This window comes from Salmo salar, chromosome 27 (assembly GCF_965601325.2).
Source record: "Salmo salar chromosome 27, fSalSal1, whole genome shotgun sequence".
In the NCBI taxonomy this organism is placed as follows: Eukaryota; Metazoa; Chordata; class Actinopteri; order Salmoniformes; family Salmonidae; genus Salmo; species Salmo salar.
The window spans coordinates 25,924,734-25,943,015 of NC_138317.1; the positions used below are offsets into that span (position 1 = coordinate 25,924,734).

At 42.8% G+C, this 18,282-nt stretch overlaps 1 protein-coding gene across 1 annotated transcript; it reads right to left on the bottom strand.

Annotated features, from left to right (window-relative positions):
* Positions 1–665: 665 nt before the first annotated feature.
* wasf2 (WASP family member 2) lies at positions 666–17,949 on the bottom strand. Its single transcript, XM_014178172.3, has 9 exons — positions 17,774–17,949; positions 9,197–9,360; positions 8,567–8,701; positions 7,953–8,106; positions 7,751–7,868; positions 3,017–3,138; positions 2,653–2,814; positions 1,946–2,433; positions 666–1,864 (listed from the first exon to the last, which is right to left on the bottom strand). Exons 2-9 carry the CDS (start codon positions 9,327–9,329, stop codon positions 1,707–1,709), a joined length of 1,470 nt encoding a protein of 489 aa, XP_014033647.3. The 5' UTR covers positions 9,330–9,360; positions 17,774–17,949; the 3' UTR covers positions 666–1,706.
* Between the last annotated feature and the right edge of the window lie 333 nt (positions 17,950–18,282).

Genomic DNA, 18,282 nt, shown 5'->3' on the forward strand with positions numbered 1-18,282 from the left:
TGCCTGTGTTGTTACTGCCACGAGAACAAACTCTTTGATCTGGGGCAATGATAATCTCAAACATGAACAGCTTCAGTAGGTTTATTGTCTCTCTAACTAACATTATTTCATTATCTGTAATAAACTCATTCTCAGTCTTGGAGCTACTCGGTAATTTCAGCCATTTTTGGGAGTTCCAAAATTGTCTCTCCTGCCAGTGACGCAACAATGCCAATATGGCGATTTACAGTAACAGTTAGCTGGCATTCTAAATCCTAATGTTTCCATTTCCCTTTAACTTCATACGTTTAGCCTGTGGCAACTTGTGGAATAGACACTGGCTGGAATGAGCTTTTAACTAATCAGCATTCAGGATTAGACACACCCGTTTTATAAAACTAAAATAAACATCATTACATGAAACAAAACATTTAGTCATTTTTGAGAATACAGGAAATAGGTTTACCACTATGTTAAACAACTGCAATAATGTATGCGTTGGTTTTCAACAGCATGGCGGCTATTGTAGTCTTTTGACTGTAGAAAAACAGGGATCTCTAAAGTTGTGCCAGGATGTGCAGGCAGCATGCGAGGGAGGGGCAACTGTGCAGGCACCATAGCTAGTCGGTCTGGAACTCAGCCATATACATAATTTACACAGCACACAAATGCACTTGAAACAGCAGTATAGTTCATTGTATCTTTATTATTGTAATAATCGTCACTGATAAAGTTGAGACAGACAGGACAAGCAGAAACAGGTGGTTGGATATTAACATGCTCAGGTCTGATTGTGGCATTACACTTTGGCTTTAAAACAAACAGAAGGCACTTAAACAGAAGAGGATCAAGTTGTCTCTTAGGCACAGATCTAGGATCAGGTACCTTTCATCCAATCCTATGGTTATGATGGGAAAGAAGCAGAAACCTGACCTTAGATCAGTGTCTAAGGTTAACTTTATCCTCCTCGCACATAAACATGAAAAGCAAAGGCACTTATGGAGGGGCGGGACTAGGGCAAGAGAGGGATCACTGATTGGTCAGATAATGTTTAACTGATAGGGGGCAGCATGGTTTTAGTATTCAGCTAGCGCTGACTCAGAACATTACAGAAATGTTAGATATGGTTCAGAACCCCCCCCCCCCCCCCACTCATCTGTGAATGAGACCCTCTGTCGCCCAGGTAACCGTTCCCATGCCAACCACAGAGAGAGAAAGACAGGAAAAAAAAAGAAAAAGGAGAAAACAGCAATAAAACCCTTTCTTTGTGCTCTTGGTATTATTTAACACATCTTAAAGTAAAATATTAATACAGTTCATCAATTATACCATAATTGTACTGTCTGTGTATGCATGTAAGGATCAACATCTGTACGGTATACTGTATGTTTGTTGATATCTGTGTGTAGCCTATGAGGGTATAATTATCATTACATTTGGCCCTGTGCCCCTTATATTAATAGTTGGCTTTTTGATATTTGGACTGTTCTCATAATTAAATCATTGGCTTCTCAGTTCAGTTATACATAAAATATACAGGGAATGTGATTGGCTTAGACAGGAGTGGGGAACACTGAGGAAGAGTGTAGAAGTGATACAGACACACACTTATCTTTGGACCTCTACTCCTTAGATCATAGGTTATAAAGAAGTAATGGGATAAGGATATGATGCATTCTCTCTGAGGAGGACCGAGGAAGACCATGAGGGTGGCGGTGATGAAGGTCTCACTCGGACCAATCGTCATCGCCCAACTCTGAGGAGTCGTCCTCGCTGTCGCTGCACTCTACAGCAATACGGCGAGACAAGATGGCCGCCACATCGTTGCCGTAGTTATCCTTTTTCTCCTGCTCTTTCTGTTCCTCCACCTTACGCAGGTTAAAACCTGCCAGAGAGAAAGAGGATTAGGGTGTGTGTGTGTTTATGTGTGTTCCTATCGGACTGTCTGTGTGTATGTGTGTCGTACCTTGCCGGATAGCCGACAGGAGGTCACTGTGAGCGTCAGCGGGGGCTTCTGGCTGAGCTTGGGTGGATTTAAGAGGAGGGGGAGCCCCAATGGAGAAGGAGGGGGGAGGAAGGCCAGAAGTGGGGGGAGGAGGGCCTGGGGGAGGCGGGGGAGGAGGAGGAGGAGGTGCGCCACCACCCTGGGGGAGAGAGGGGGGAGGAGGCGGAGAGATGGAGGCCTGATAGGAAGGAGGAGGTGGGGCAGGGGGGGAGGGATAGGCGGAGGAAGAGTGGGGAGTGGGAGGGGAAGAGTCAAATCCAGAGGGGGGAGGGGGAGGGATTCCGAAGCCAGGGGAGGGGGGAGGAGGAGGTGGGGCAGGAGGAGGGGCCAGGTTGGGCCGTGTGCCAATGGGAGCAGTAGAGGGCATGGGAGGGGCTGGAGGGGGGTGTGTGGGGCTAAGAACGCTGGTGCGCTTTTGGGTTGATGCTCCGTACTGTCCGTCATGATACCTGCCAATGAGAGAGCAGGGGAAGGATTAAGGTCAGCACGACGGATTCTCCAAACACAACTTTCTCCAAATAATTTTGTCCACTTGAGATGAAAGGTGTTGACTGGAGAGTAAACACTAATGCCAAAAATGCTAAATTAGCATAAAATATGTGTAAAAACTACAGTATATGCACAATTTATATGTGCATACACTACTCCACTCCATCCCCGTTACTTACGCCATGTCTGGTGGTGGAGGTGGCAGGAAGTCGTCCGGGGCGGGAGGAGGGAGGGGGGAGCCAGGATCGAAGGCGTACAACCCTGTACTCTGGTCCAAACCATCAGGGGAGTAACCGCCTTCTCCTGAACCAATACTGCCATTCAGACCCTCAAGAGATTCTCTACACACAAGATGCACAAAAAAAGAGTGAATATTTTCATCAATAAACAGTTTTAAATCATTCTAGAGGACATCACTCTCCCCGGCACACTCACAATCTCCCTCCCTCATATTCTCTTTCTCCTCACTCCACTTCATTCATTCTCGCTCCATCCTCTTTATCCTCATCTCTCGCCCTGTTCTCATTCTCTCTCATCTCTCACCCCATGTCATTCTTGGGCACCACAAACTCCTCTCCCATCTTTAGCCGTTCCCACTCATCCTTCCTGGTTTTGATCTTCCTGGGATTCAGAGTCCGCATATTCTGATTGTCCTTCTTCTCCTTCTACTCAGACAGAGAGACAAAGAGAGGGAGGGTGACAAAGAGAGCGGGAAGGAGGGAGAGAGTGAAAGGAGCGAGAGCGAAAGAGAGAGAGAAAGACAGAGGGAAAGAGAAGAGAAACAAGAAAGGGCATTTAACAGTGCTATAAGTGCACTTCCTTGTTTTGTTTAAGCAGAAGATGGGATGCATTTCCCAACAGGCCGAAAACAAACTCCACTGTCTCATTGAAGGACGTGTGTGTGCGCGTGTAAACTAACCGGTGTAGACTAACAGGGAAATGCTTACTTACGGGCCCTTCCCCACAATGCAGAGAGAACCATAGAAACATAATAGAAAAATAATAACACCAGGAATAAATACACTGAGCAACGATCAGACCCTTGGCTATATACACGGGGTACCAGTACCCAGTCGATGTGCAGGGGTACAAGCAAATTGAGTTAGATTTGTACAGTGCATTCGGAAAGTATTCAGACCACTTCCCTTTTTCCACATATTGTTATGTTAGAGCCTCATTCTGAAATGGATCAAATCAATTGTTTTCCTCATCAATCTTCACACAATAGCCCATGATGACAAAGCAAACAGGTTTTTAGAAACTTTAGCAAATTTGTAAAGATATGAAATATTACATTTACTTAAGTATTCAGACCCCTTGCTCAGTACTTTGTTGATACACCTTTGGTGGCGATTACAGCCTCGAGTCTTCTTGGGTATGATGCCACACGCTTGGCACACCTGTATTTGGGGAGTTTCTCCCATTCTTCTCTGCAGATCCTCTCAAGCTCTGTCAGGTTGGATGGGGAGCGTCGCTGCACAGCTATTTTCAGGTCTCTCCAGAGATGTTCGATCGGGCTCAAATCCAGGCTCTGGCTGGACCACTCAAGGATGTTCAGAGACTTGGCTGTGTGCTTAGGGTCGTTGTCCTGTTGGAAGGTGAAGCTTCAACCCAGTCTCAGGTCCTGAGTGCTCTGGAGCAGGTTTTCATCAAGGATCTCTCTGTACTTTGCTCCGTTCATGTTTCCCTCAATCCTGACTAGTCTCTCAGTCCCTGCCGCTGAAAAACACTCATCACAGCATGATGCTGTCACCCCCATGCTTCCCCGTAGAGATGGTGCCTTCAGATGAGACGCTTGGCATTCAGGCCAGAGTTAAATCTTGGTTTCATCAGACCAGAGAATCTTGTTTCTCATGGTCTGAGAGTCCTTTAGGTGCCTTTTGGCAAACTCTAAGCGGGCTGTCATGTGCTTTTTACTGAGGAGTGGTTTCCGTCTGGCCACTCTACCATAAAGGCCTGATTGGCGGAGTGCTGCACAGATGGTTGTCCTTCTGGAAGGTTCTCCCATATCCACAGAGGAACTCTGGAACTCTGTCAGAGTGACCCTTGGGTTCTTGGTCACCTCCCTGAACAAGGCCCTTCACCCCCAATTTCTTAGTTTGGCTGGGCGGCCAGCCCTAGGAAGAGTCTTGGTGATTCCATACTTCTTCGATTTAAGAATGATGGAGGCCACTGTGTTCTTGGGGACTTCAATGCTGCAGAAATGTTTTGGTACATTTCCCCAGATCTGTGCCTCAACACAATCCTGTCTCGGAGCTCTACGGAGGATTCCTTCGACCTCATGGCTTGGTTTTTGCTCTGACATGCACTGCCAACTGTGTGCCTTTCCAAATCATGTCCAATCAATTGAATTTACCACAGGTGGACTCCAATCAAGTTGTAGAAACGTCTCAAGGATGATCAATGGAAACAGGATGCACCTGAGCTAAAATCTCGAGTCTCATAGCAAAGGGTCTGAATACTTCTGTTGATAAGTTATTTTCGTTTTTTATAAATGTGCAAAAATTTATAAAAACCTGTTTTTGCTTTGTCATTATGGGGAATTTTTCCCCAGCATTGATGGGGAAAAATTGTAATTTAATACATTTTAGAATAAGGCTGTAACATAACACAATGTGGAAAAAGGGAAGGGATCTGAATACTGTACATATACACTGAGTGTACAAAACATTTGGAACACCTTCCTAATATTGAGTTGCACCCCCCCCCCACTTTCGCCCTCAGTACAGCCTCAATTTGTCGAGGCACGACTCCACAAGGTGTCGAAAGCGTCTTGCTAGAAAATAAAGGAAAGCCGCACACTCTAAGAGCTCAGATGCAAAAATTTAATCACCAACGTTTCGACAGCGAAGCTGTCTTCATCAGGGTATCATCAAACACTGCGAGATGAGTCATTTAAAAGCGTCTTGCACCTTGTGGCCCATGCTTCCCACAGTTGTGTCATGTTGGCTGGATGTCCTTCGGATAGTGGACAATTCTTGCTACACACAGGAAACTGTTGAGCATGAAAAATCCAGCAGCATTGCAATTCTTGACACATTCAAACCGGAGCGCCTGGCACCTACTAGCAAACCCCGTTCAAAGGCAGTTCAATCTTTTGTCTTGCCCATTCACACTTTGAATGGCACACCAACACAATCCATGTCTCAAGGCTTAAAAATCCTTCTTTAACTGGTCTCCTCCCCTTCATCTACACTGATTGAAGTGGATTCAACAGGTGACATTAATAAGGGATCATAGCTTTCCACTGGATTTACCTAGTCAGTCTTTGTCATGGAAAGAGCATGTCAGGAAGTCCAGGATTCAGTTGCAGAAGGTGTTCAGTCTCAGGATCCTGAGCTTAATGATGAGCTTAGAGGGCACTACGGTGTTGAACGTTAAGCTGTATTCAATGAACAGCATTCTCACATAGGTGTTCCTCTTGTTCAGGTGCCCTAGAGGTTGCGTCATCTGTGGCTCTGTTGGGCGGCAGGTAGCTTAGCGGGTAAGAGCATTGGTCAAGTAACCGAAAGGTTGCGGGTTCGAATCCCCAAGCTGATTAGGTGAAAATCTGCCAATGTGCCCTTAAGCAAGACGCTCTTGACAAAAGCATCTGCTAAATACCTAAAATGTAATTGTAATGATGGGGCGAATTTGAGTGGGTCCAGACCACCCTTTCAAAGTATTTCATGGCTACAGATGTGAGTGCTATGGCTACAGATGTAAGTGTCCTGGTAATCCCTCTGGTCCTACAACCTTGTGAATGTTGACCTGTTTAAAGGTCTTACTCATATCGGCTACGGAAAATGAGATTCCCACAGTTGTCCGGAACAGCTGGTTGCATGATTCAGTGTTGCTTGCCTAGACGCGAGCATAGAAGGCATTTAACTAATCTGGTAGGCTCGCGTCACTGAGCAGCTGGGTTATCCGGGATAGTTTGTAAGCCCTGCCACATCCGACGAGTGTCAGAGCCGGCGTAGTAGGATTCAATCTTAGTCCTGTATTGACGCTTTGCCTAAAATCCTTAGCGGGATTTCTTAGAAGCGTCCAGATTAGTGTCCTGCTCCTTGAAAGCTGCAGCTCTAGCCTTTAACTCAGTACAGATGTTGCCTGTAATCCATGGCTTCTTGTTGGGATATGTACGTACGGTCACTGTGGGGACGAAGTTGTTGATGCACTTATTAATGAAGCTGGTGATTGATGTGGTAAACTCATCAATGTCATCGGATGAATCACAGAACATATTCCAGTCTGTACTAGCGAAACAGTCCTGTAGCTTAGCTTCCACTGCATCGGACCATTTCCATATTGAGCGCGTCACTGGTACTTCCTGTTTCAGTTTTTGCTTGTAAGCAAGAGGATAGAGTTATGGTCAGATTTTCCAAAGGGAGGGTGAGGGAGAGCCTTGTATGTGTTTCTGTGTGTGGAGTAAAGGTATTCTAGAGTTTTGTTGCCTATAGTTGCACAGGTGACATGCTGGTAAAAATTTGGTAAAACGGATTTCAGTTTCCCTGCATTAAAATCACCGGCCACGAGAAGCGCTGACTATGGATGTGCATTTTCTTGTTTGCTTATGGCCCTGTACAGCTTGATGAGTATGGTCTTAGTGACAGCATCAGTTTGTGGTGGTAAATAGACAGCTACAAAAAAATATAGATGAAAACTCTCTTGGTAAATAGTATGGTCTACAGTTTATCATGAGATATTCTAACTCAGGCGATAAAAACTCAAGACTACTTTAACATTAAAGATTGCGCACCAGATGTTGTTAATAAAGAGACACACCGGTCCCCTCTTCGTCTTAACCGGGACTACCGTCTGGTCTAGACAATGGATTGAAAAAACAGCGTCCTTGTTCAGCCACGACTCCGATAAACATAGAATATTACAGTTCCTCAGGTCCCGTTGATAGGATATTCTCCAACGGAGCTCGTCCAGTTTTTTAATCTTGTGACTGCACGTTCGCCAATAGAACGGAGGGTAGAGGCGGTTTATTTGCTCGCCATCGTAGTCTCGTCAACGTAGTCTCTTCTACCTCTCTTGCACCGTCGCTTCCTCTTTCGAGTCCCGGGGATTAAGGCCTGGTCCAGAGTAAGCAGAACGACCAGAGCTGCCGATTCGTTAAAGTAGAAATTGTCATCCAAATCAAGGTTAGTGATCCCCGTTCTGATGAAATGATGGCGGAGACATGATGTACAAAAAAATATATATCAGAATTGGTCAGGAGCCAGTTAAACGGCTGCTATCCTCTGCAGCGCCATTTTACTTTGTGTGTGTTACCCGTTACCCTGTGTTTACCCTGTGTTTGCGTCTCTCCTTCATGATGTCCTTGGTGTCCTGCAGCATCTTCTCCTTCCACAGATCAAAGAAGTAGGAGGGATCCGTGTAGAACTTCAGAGCATCCTTCCCATCATCCCTACACATGTCAACAACAACAACAAACAATATCAGTATGTGTGTGTGTGTGTGTGTGCGTGTGTGTTTGCATGCGTGCGTGTACCTGTACTGGCTGAGGTTGTTGAGTGGTGGAGGTGGGTTGCAGGTCAGATAGGTCTCCTGTATAGGCAGTGGTAGAGAGGGTCTACAGAACAACTGCTGGTCCTGAGTCAGATTACTATGAAACGCTTTCTTCTGGGTGATGGCCTGCAGAGACACTGAGAGAGAGAGAGATGGAGGGTGGGGAGAGAGAGAGAGAGAGACGGAGGGTGGCGAGAGAGAGAGGTGGAGAGAGAGCGATATGGTGAAAGAGAGACAGATATGGAGAGAGAGAGACAGATATGGAGAGAGAGAGAGATAGGGTGGAGAGAGGGAGAGAGCGAGAGAGAGACACAGTTAGGGTTAGTATTCCGTTTGTTTGGGACAAAGGTATACAGTATGTGCCAGTATGTGCTGCATTACATTATACTTAAAGTCCACTGAATTCTCACTTTGGATACTAAATACATGGCACTGTTTGCTTGTAACATACAGCGGTTTTCCCAGACACAGGTTGAGCCTAGTTATGAACTAAAGATCATGTTCAATGAAGATTCTCCCTTTAAATTGCTTTTAAATCTAATAGGCTTAATCAGCATGCGGGGAATCACCCCATGGTATATAATGTCAGTCTCTTACCCTCCTCCTCTTTAGGGTCGAGCTGGGTGACTTTGACCTGTAGACGGTCCACTCTCTCTCCCAGTGTGTTCACCCGGACAGCAAACACCCCCGCCTGCACAAACAGCTCTCCAAACACATCCTCTGCATACTTACCTACACACACAAACAAATGTATATTATGGCCTAAATACACTGAGTGTACAAAACATTATGAACACCTGCTATTTCCATGACAGACTGACCAGGTGAATCCAGGTGAAAGCTATGATCCCTTATTGATGTTAAATCCACTTCAATCAGTGTAGATGAAGGGGAGGAGAGAGGTTAAAGAAGGGTTTTTAAACCTTGAGACAATTGAGACATGGATTGTATGTGTGCCATTCATAGGGTGAATGGGCAAGACAAAATATTAAAGTGCCTTTGAATGGGGCATGGTGGTAGGTGAGGCTGTTCTGAGCTGCAACTCAATATTATGAAGGTGTTAATATTTTGTACACTCAGTGTATATACACATGATTACATATCACAAGGTACATACTTGCAATTTACACACACAATCTCATATTACAATACACATACACAGCACTGTTTTGCATGTAGCACTTCCCTAGGTATAAACTCCCCCAACACATTGAGTGAGTAACTTACTGAGGCTGCCCAGCTGGCGTATGATGTTGGCGAGGCTAATGTTGGTGACACACTCCAGCTCGCTGCGGATGGTGTTGGGGATCGTCTGGCGGCACACATGGCGAGGCTCGATGTTCCTCGTCACCAATGGCATTCTGGGACGGGAGGGGGAGCGGGGGGCTTCCCTGGAGGGGGGGCAGCATGTGAGAAAGGTCCATCAGTCTATGACACGCGCTACTGAAATTGTTATATTATGTAAGAACAAGCTGTTGAATTGGCTGGAGCCTTTTCCTGGACCATGTTGCTATGTGCATAATGGCAAAGTTAACCAGCATATTGGTGTTGAGAACAATGTGGAGGAGGCAGCAGAGGAGTGAGGAGATGAGAAAACAGCCCTTGCCTTAATTGTCTAAAAGTGAAGAGAGAGGAAACCCCAACTTAAATAGTCCTATAATCAATAGCCTAACTTAAATGTGCCTGACTTTATAAATCATCCATATATATCTACAGATAAGACAGATCCTGCTTCTGTTACCTGTTTGAGTGTTTGTTTAATAGCCTGATTCCGTGAACTCCAAGCCTCATGCAACCACAAAATGTCGGAAAAAGCAATTTCACAAATTCGTTTTTAATCTTTGTTATGCTGTAATTAATGCTTTACATTTTTTTTTGCTACTACAGCCTCTCTGGTATAACTTATACATGATTTAATGTTGTTTACAATGTTCCAAATGGTCAGAAAAATAATAATATTGTAATCTAACAGCACCTGTTTGTCACACATAATATGCATGGGGCTCTCGTTCCAGTCCTATACCCTCCTTTTTCTTGATTTTCTCCTATTTATTATTGTTACAAACATTATAATAATAAGTAATGTCATTATCATTAGTAGGCTTAGTATAGCAGCCTTGTATAACCACCATCGAGCTGTAGGCCTAAAAGCACATCTTGTTACCGTAACTTACTTAGGGCTAAAAGTCAATATATAGGCTACTGTACCAATCAATCATTCATTCGTTCATGTCATCATACAGCATATGAGTCATTCATGATTTGAAATGCAATGAAGCATTTTTGTTTTTAAATGAAATAACAAAAGAAGCCTTGAATAATTAGCCTAAACAATAAATAAACCTTTAATGTTGGCAATTGCATTCCTGAATGCATGTAACTGTTTTTAGTCTTTGCTCGAATAAAGGCTTTACAAAAAAGGTACGCTTATAATTTATCTAGTGTTGTTTACACTGTTCCAAATGGTCAGAAAAAAACATATTGTAATCTAACAGCCCCTGTTTGGCACACATAATATGCACGGCTATGCAGCGCTTTGTACTTGCCTTCCTTCTTTATCTGGATCTCCAGTAGCTCCACAAGTACATCTAATTTCTTCCACACATCTGACTTCCCCTTTCCCGCCTGAGCAACCAGTAAACCTTTCCCGTTTAAAGTTTTTTTTCCCCACGTCCTCCTCATCCATTTTGCTGTCACAAATGTAACGGTGTTAGAGTTTGTTATAACCAATTTATTAATGTGATTAGCATAGGCTATACCAACATATTGGCCACGTGCATGCGGCGCATACGTGTCATGTAAAGAGAGCAAGGGTTTAGAGAACAGGGAACGTTTTTCCTAAATAAAAGGAGGATTTCGGTGACAGTACTTTTCAGCCACAAATGACTTCAGCAACACAGACTGCGCAATATACACTGTTGATGTTCTGTGGTGGTCGCAACAGCAGGGAGTAGAGAGAGATTCAAGGGGTGCTAGTCACACAGGCAGTCGCTGTCTTTTTCTAACACAGCGCAGCAAGTCTGAGCCTGGCACAACACAAACAAATCAATTTCGGTTAATTGACTCCCTCTAGGGTCATTTTGTCTTAATTATTTCAAACAGTGCACGTAAAACATCAGACAAGCTCAGTGCATATAGTTGATTTTATTTAAACACATAGAGTACCAGTCAAAAGTTTGGACACACCTACTCATTCAAGGGTTTTTCTTTATTTTGACTATTTTCTACATTGTAGAATTATAGTGAAGACATCAAAACTATGAAAGAAACATATGGAATCATCTAGTAACCAAAAAAGAGTTAAACAAATATTTCATATTTAAGATTCTTCAAAGTAGCCACCCTGTGCCTTGATGATAGCTTTGCACACTCTTGGAATTCTCTCAACCAGCTTCATGAGGAAGTCACCTGGAATACATTTCAATTAACAGGTGTGCCTTGTTAAAAGTTCATTTGTGGAATTTCTTTCCTAATGCGTTTGAGCCAATCAGTTGTGTTGTGACAAGGTAGGGGTGGTATACAGAAGATAGCCCTATTTGGTAAAAGACCAAGTCCATATTATGGCAAGAACAGCTCAAATAAGCAAAGAGAAACGACAGTCCATCATTTGGTCAGTCAATCCGGAAAATGTCAAGAACTTTGAAAGTTTCTTCAAGTGCAATCGCAAAAACCATCAAGCGCTATGACGAAACTGGCTTTCATGAGGACCGCCACAGGAAAGGAAGACCCAGAGTTACCTCTGCTGCAGAGGATAAGTTCATTAGAGTTACCAGCCTCAGATTGCAGCCCAAATAAATGCAGACACATCGCAAAATCAACTGTTCAGAGGAGACTGCGAGAATCAGGCCTTCATGGTTGAATTACTTGGGCCAATAAACACGAACAATGGACATTAGACCAGTGGAAATCTGTCCTTTGGTCTGATGAGTCCAAATTTTAGATTTTTGGTTCCACAACATTTTTTATTTCAGTCATTTAGCAGACGCTCTTATCCAGAGCGACTTACAGTAGTGAATGCATACATTTCAATTCATTTCATACATTTCTTTTATATTTAAAAAAAATTAAATAATTCGTACTGGCCCCCTGTGGGAATCGAACCCACAACCCTGGCGTTGCAAACACCATGCTCTTTCCAACTGAGCTACAGGGAAGGCTTTGTCTTTATGAGACGCAGAGTAGGTGAACAGATAATCTCCAAATGTGTGGTTCCCACCGTGAAGCATGGAGGAGGAGGTGTGATGGTGTGGGGGTGCTTTGCTGGGGGCACTGTTGGTGATTTATTTACAATTGAAGGCACACTTAAGCAGCATGGCTACTACAGCATTCTGCAGCAATACGCCATCCCATCTGATTTGCGCTTAGTGGGACAATCATTTGTTTTTCAACAGGACAATGACCCAACACACCTCCAGGCTGTGGAAGGGCTATTTGACCAAGAAGAAGAGTGCTGGAGTGCTGCATCAGATGACCTGGCCTCCACAATCACCCGACCTCAACCAAATTGAGATGGTTTGGGATGAGTTGGACCGCAGAGTGAAGGAAAAGCTGCCAACAAGTGCTCAGCATATGTGGGAACTCCTTCAATACTGTTGGAAAAGCATTCCAGGTGAAGCTGGTTGAGATAATGTCAAGAGTGTGCAAAGCTGTCATCAAGGCAAAGGGTGACTACTTTGAAGATTCTAAAATATGAACTGTATTTTGATTTGTTTAACAATTTTTTGGATACTACATGATTCCACGTGTTAATTCATAGTTTTGATGTTTTCACTATTATTCTACAATGTAGAAAATATAAAAAATAAAGAAAACCCTTGAATGAGTAGGTGTGTACAAACTATAGACTGGTACTGTATATGGAAAAATACACATTTAAAAGATTTATTTTAGTCTGGGACAGCTCAAAGATGCTACTGTAACTACTTTAGTGCCTATTGACGATTGTATCACTATCTTCGGACCGAGTGAGTTTTGTTAAGAGCCCCGACGCTGGTACTGTTATGGAAACATATATATTTTTTTAATTATACAAACTAGATGGTAACTTTACAAGTAAATTTGGTGGGGCTAGCTAAAGCTCTTTAAACATTTGTGGTAGTGAAAGAAGTGTAAAAATTTCATTTTTAATTCCCATCGAAAGTCAGTAGATTTGGTCAGAAGTTGTGGTAGTAGTGGTCAGTAGGTATGTGGTTCAGTAGTTGTGGTCAAAAGCTGTTTGGATATGGTTAGTAGTAAATGTGTGGTGAGAAGTTGTGTTGCTGTGGTATGTAATTGTGTGGTTGGGGTCAGGAGTTGTGTGGTTATAGACACTAGATGTGGTCAGAATTTGTTTGATTGCGGTCAGAAGTTGTGCGGTTGAGGTCAGAAGTTGTGTTCAGTAGTTATGTGGCTCAGTAGTTGTGTGGTTGTGGTAAAAAGTTGTGTGTAAATGGTAAGTAGTGAGATGTGTGGTCAAAAGTTGTGTGGTCATGGTATGCAATTGTGTGGTTGTGGTCACTAGATATGGTCAGAAGTTGTGTGGTTGAGGTCAGAGATTGTGTGGTTGCTGTCAGAAGTTGTGTGGTTATGGTATGTAATTGTGTGGTTGTTGTCACTAGATATGGTAAGCAGTTGTGTGGTTGTTGTCAGAAGTTGTGTGGTTGTGGTATGTAATTGTGTGGTTGTTGTCACTAGATATGGTAAGCAGTTGTGTGGTTGTTGTCAGAAGTTGTGTGGTTGTGGTATGTAATTGTGTGGTTGTTGTCACTAGATATGGTAAGCAGTTGTGTGGTTGTTGTCAGAAGTTGTGTGGTTGTGGTATGTAATTGTGTGGTTGTTGTCACTAGATATGGTAAGCAGTTGTGTGGTTGTTGTCAGAAGTTGTGTGGTTGTGGTATGTAATTGTGTGGTTGTTGTCACTAGATATGGTAAGCAGTTGTGTGGTTGCTGTCAGAAGTTGTGTGGTTGTGGTATGTAATTGTGTGGTTGTTGTCACTAGATATGGTAAGCAGTTGTGTGGTTGTTGTCAGAAGTTGTGTGGTTGTGGTATGTAATTGTGTGGTTGTTGTCACTAGATATGGTAAGCAGTTGTGTGGTTGTTGTCAGAAGTTGTGTGGTTGTGGTATGTAATTGTGTGGTTGTTGTCACTAGATATGGTAAGCAGTTGTGTGGTTGTTGTCAGAAGTTGTGTGGTTGTGGTATGTAATTGTGTGGTTGTTGTCACTAGATATGGTAAGCAGTTGTGTGGTTGCTGTCAGAAGTTGTGTGGTTGTGGTATGTAATTGTGTGGTTGTTGTCACTAGATATGGTAAGCAGTTGTGTGGTTGTTGTCAGAAGTTGTGTGGTTGTGGTATGTAATTGTGTGGTTGTTGTCACTAGATATGGTAAGCAGTTGTGTGGTTGCTGTCAGAAGTTGTAAGGTTGTGGTATGTAATAGTCTTAGTGGTCAAAACAGCAGCTGTTTGGGAAAGTTTGAAAAACACTTGGTAATGCAGTTACAAAAACAGCTGTACCATAAGTTCCGTATTGAATATTTTGATTCTGCTCACAGCTATGAATAGCAGAGAAGTAGATGAATATCCCATATACTCTATATTTTTGTCTAACTTGTTGCGGTAGTGGTCAAAACGGACGTTGTTTGCAAAAATGTTACAGAAAATGTTGTTGATGCGGTTACTTAAACTGCTGTAAATATTGATCCAAATGTCCAACCGCCAGATTCGAGTAGCAGAGAAGTAGACAACGCTGGTAAGCTTTAAATATTTTGTCTACCTGGTTGCAAAGTGGAGTTATTTTCTGATTTGTGTCAAAAGTTGCATGATTTCACTTACAGAGAATGTCAGTTGGAAGTGATGACGTCACAATTGGGAACTTTAGTATCTTGAGAAATCCAATGAATGCGGATGGAGGAGAGAAAGTTATTCGTTTCTAGCTTAAACGTGTAGGTAGAGTATCTGTTCTCTCTCATGACTGTGGCAGTGTCTGCGAGTATCCTAGCAACGGCTCCTTTTTGGAATCTCAATATTGACACAAAGAGCTGTTTTCAGAAGACAGCAGGTGAGGGGTTACTTTAACACAAAAATCTCTAAAACTGGAAACACTAATCTCCCTCACTAGCTTTAAGCATCAGCTGTCAGAGCAGCTCACAGATCACTGCACCTGTACATAGCCCATCTATAATTTAGCCCAAACAACTACCTCTTCCCTTACTGTATTTATTTATTTTGCTCCTTTGCACACCATTATTTCTATTTCTAGTTTGTACTTTCTTCCACTGCAAATCTACCATTCCAGTGTTTTACTTGCTATATTGTATTTACCTCGCCACCATGGCCTTTTTTGCCTTTACCTCCCTTATCTCACCTCATTTGCTCACTTTGTATATAGACTTGTTTTTCTACTATATTATTGACTGTATGTTTGTTTTACTCCATGTGTAACGCTGTGTTGTTGTATGTGTCAAACTGCTTTGCTTTATCTTGGCCAGGTCGCAATTGTAAATGAGAACTTGTTCTCAACTTGCCTACCTGGTTAAATAAAGGTACACCCGATTTAAAAACCGCTTCCGCCTTTGACAAGCAGATAAATAGAGTAATATTTTAAGCCAAATATTTGTGTCTACCTCTGGTTACTTGGTCAAAACGATAGTTGTTTGGAAAGTAATGAATTGACTTGCTTCTGACATGATTTACAGACGCTTGAAAGACAGACGATGGGTTACAGATTGGTAGCCCCGATTTAAAAACCGACTACTATACAGAGAAGTAGGGGAAGATTTTAGGTAGGGTTACTTTTTTTCTTTAAAACACTCCGAAAGTGGTCAAAACGGCAATTGTTTGTGGATGTTTGAAAAACACGTGGTATTGCAGTTCCAAAAACAGCTGTGCCGTAAATTCCGTATTGAATAGTTCAATTCCGCGCACAGTTATGAATAGCAGAAGTAGAGGAATATCCCATAAACTCTAACCTTTTGTCTAACATGTTGCGGTAGTGGTGAAAACAGACGTTGTTTGCCAAAATGTTACAGAGAATTATGTTGATGTAGTTACTTAAACTACTGTAACTTTTGATGCGAATATTATTTGAGTAGTAGAGAAGTATACGAAGCTGGTCAGCCTGAAATATTGTGTCTAAGTGGTTGCAAGAACAATTATTAGCTGATTTGCGTCAAAAGTTTCGTGAGAAAATGACAGTTGGAAGTGATGATGCCACAATGGAGAGGATTAAGATTTTGAGATCCCAAATTACCAGATTTGGGGGGAAACGGACGAAAAGTTGAATAACGTAAAAAGTATAACAGATATCAAAAAGTGGTATACAAGCAACTCGATCGAGACCGTTCTGCACGTTTTGACCTTGGAATGGCGTTTCTAGCTCAAATGCTGTTGGAGTAGTATGTGGCGGCGGAATAATAATAATTATAAGTATGTCGAATACTGAAGAGGACCAATAAGGTCAATTACTATACACCTTTATAGGGTTAATGTTCCCACACGGCCATATCTCCATGTTACACCGCGTGTTTACGGAAGACATAGGCCGCCATTTTTTCTAATTAGCTAAGAGTGCTCGGAACACCTGTGTGTAAACTGGGAGGAAGTGTAGTGGGAGGAAGTGTAGTTGGTCAACCCGAGGCACAGTGTATGGATCTGTGCAAAACTGCTACAGTAAGAGCATGTTTTATTTGCAAGCTTATTTTTCGCTGACAAAGATAAAAGGCATATCTTTCGAAAACCGTTTTGACGTTTAACGTTAAAACTGCGTTGGAATTGAACATTTACACGGAGCCAAATGTGAATGAATGTAATGGCCCCTAACTTACGGAGAATAAAGGTATTGTCTAGAACAGACATGTCTTTGTAATTCAAATTAGGTACGCTCCATTTATATCTAACGTTACTGTTTAAAAAAAAAAAGTCCATTCAGACACATGGCAGGGCTAACTAAAGCAGAACCAAAACCACAGCCTAGTTCTATTCTGGTCATGCCCCTTCAATGGGCACACTGTACATATGAGAGGAGTGAAAACAATATGGTGGACTGGTGGTCAAGGCTCAACGTACACGGCGAAAGACTAAGGATTTATAGATGTTACATCAACTTTAGCACCAGAATACTGTAATGCTCTAGTCAACACCAACTCCCTTTATAACAACCACAGCCTAATGGAATTATCCTCGGCGTTAAAAATAAAGTGCATTTTTTTTGCTCCGTCTCCGGAGTCTATAAACTATGCAGCGCTTCTATTGACTTAACAAATAGCCAACTTTCTAGCGGAGTAAAGTGACTAGCTTTACAAGTGCATTTCACTTGACAGGCAAGCTCATTGGTTTACTATTTACTCGTTAATTTAAACGGGTTGGATGTGATGTAAACACGAAAAACGCCCTTTGACCAAACAGAAAGTTAAAGTAGTCAGATGATCCCAGATGTTCCATCGCCCAAACTATGTAGCAGGGAGATTGAAACATTGTACTACCAACACCCTACTACCCGGCCACAGTGGCATGCACCGGTGAGTCACAACTTCACTTGTACACTGACACAACAAACAAGAAAGCCTATCCCAACTCTGTGCCTGAGAAATAATTTATTTCTCAAGATAAAACTCGTCTAAATAAGAGCTGTTTTTAAGTCTCAAGCTCAGAAACGGCATTACAATAATTAGGGCGAGGGTAGGTGACATGAAACTTCGGCTGTCGGCCTTGTCACTGTAGCAGGAAGTGAAGTTGAAAACGCCCCTCATTATGTCCGAAAATCGTCGGGAAAACCTATTCTTATTTAGTAACTGCTGAAAAAGGCGCAAATGAAACACTGATCGCTTACCGTCAGCCAAATCAGTCTTGTTGCTTGTTTGAGTCTTTCAGTAGAAACAAAAATGACGGTTTACTGTAACCAGGGTGGGGAGACTTGGGATAACACAGAAGTCCCAGATTTGTTAAACTTCTGATTGGACAAGGCTTCGACATTCCAGGCGCTGATTGGTTCCTCTCACTGTCCGTCTGTGTCAGCGGCGTGGACATGGAAATGTGGACGTACAATAGGTAACTCCACCCAGTCTAGTCGTAAACATCTGTCCCGTTTGCGTAGGGAAGGGTGGACATACGTAACGTACATTCCATTCTGCTCAAGCGGGTTGCAACCTGTCCCAGGAATTATGAGTGAATATTGAATAAGAAGGTTATAATGCAGAATACGAAGTTATGACGGTTTAAAACTTCCCCGTGACACCGTCATGTGTAGTGTACGATCTGTGAAATGTTCGCGTGTGCTGAACATTCTACACATAGAACACTCACTCATTATGAAACCAGTAGCGGACTCTACATAACGAC

What these genes read in the sequence shown, in the direction of transcription:
- wasf2 (XM_014178172.3), bottom strand. Translation starts at nt 9,329, where the DNA reads ATGCCATTGGTGACGAGGAACATCGAGCCTCGCCATGTGTGCCGCCAG. An exon ending in AACAACCTCAGCCAGTACAG is followed by an intron (nt 7,869 to 7,952) that starts GTACACGCACGC and finishes TGACATGTGTAG; the next exon opens with GGATGATGGGAAGGATGCTC. An exon ending in CCTGTCGGCTATCCGGCAAG is followed by an intron (nt 1,865 to 1,945) that starts GTACGACACACA and finishes TCTCTCTGGCAG; the next exon opens with GTTTTAACCTGCGTAAGGTG.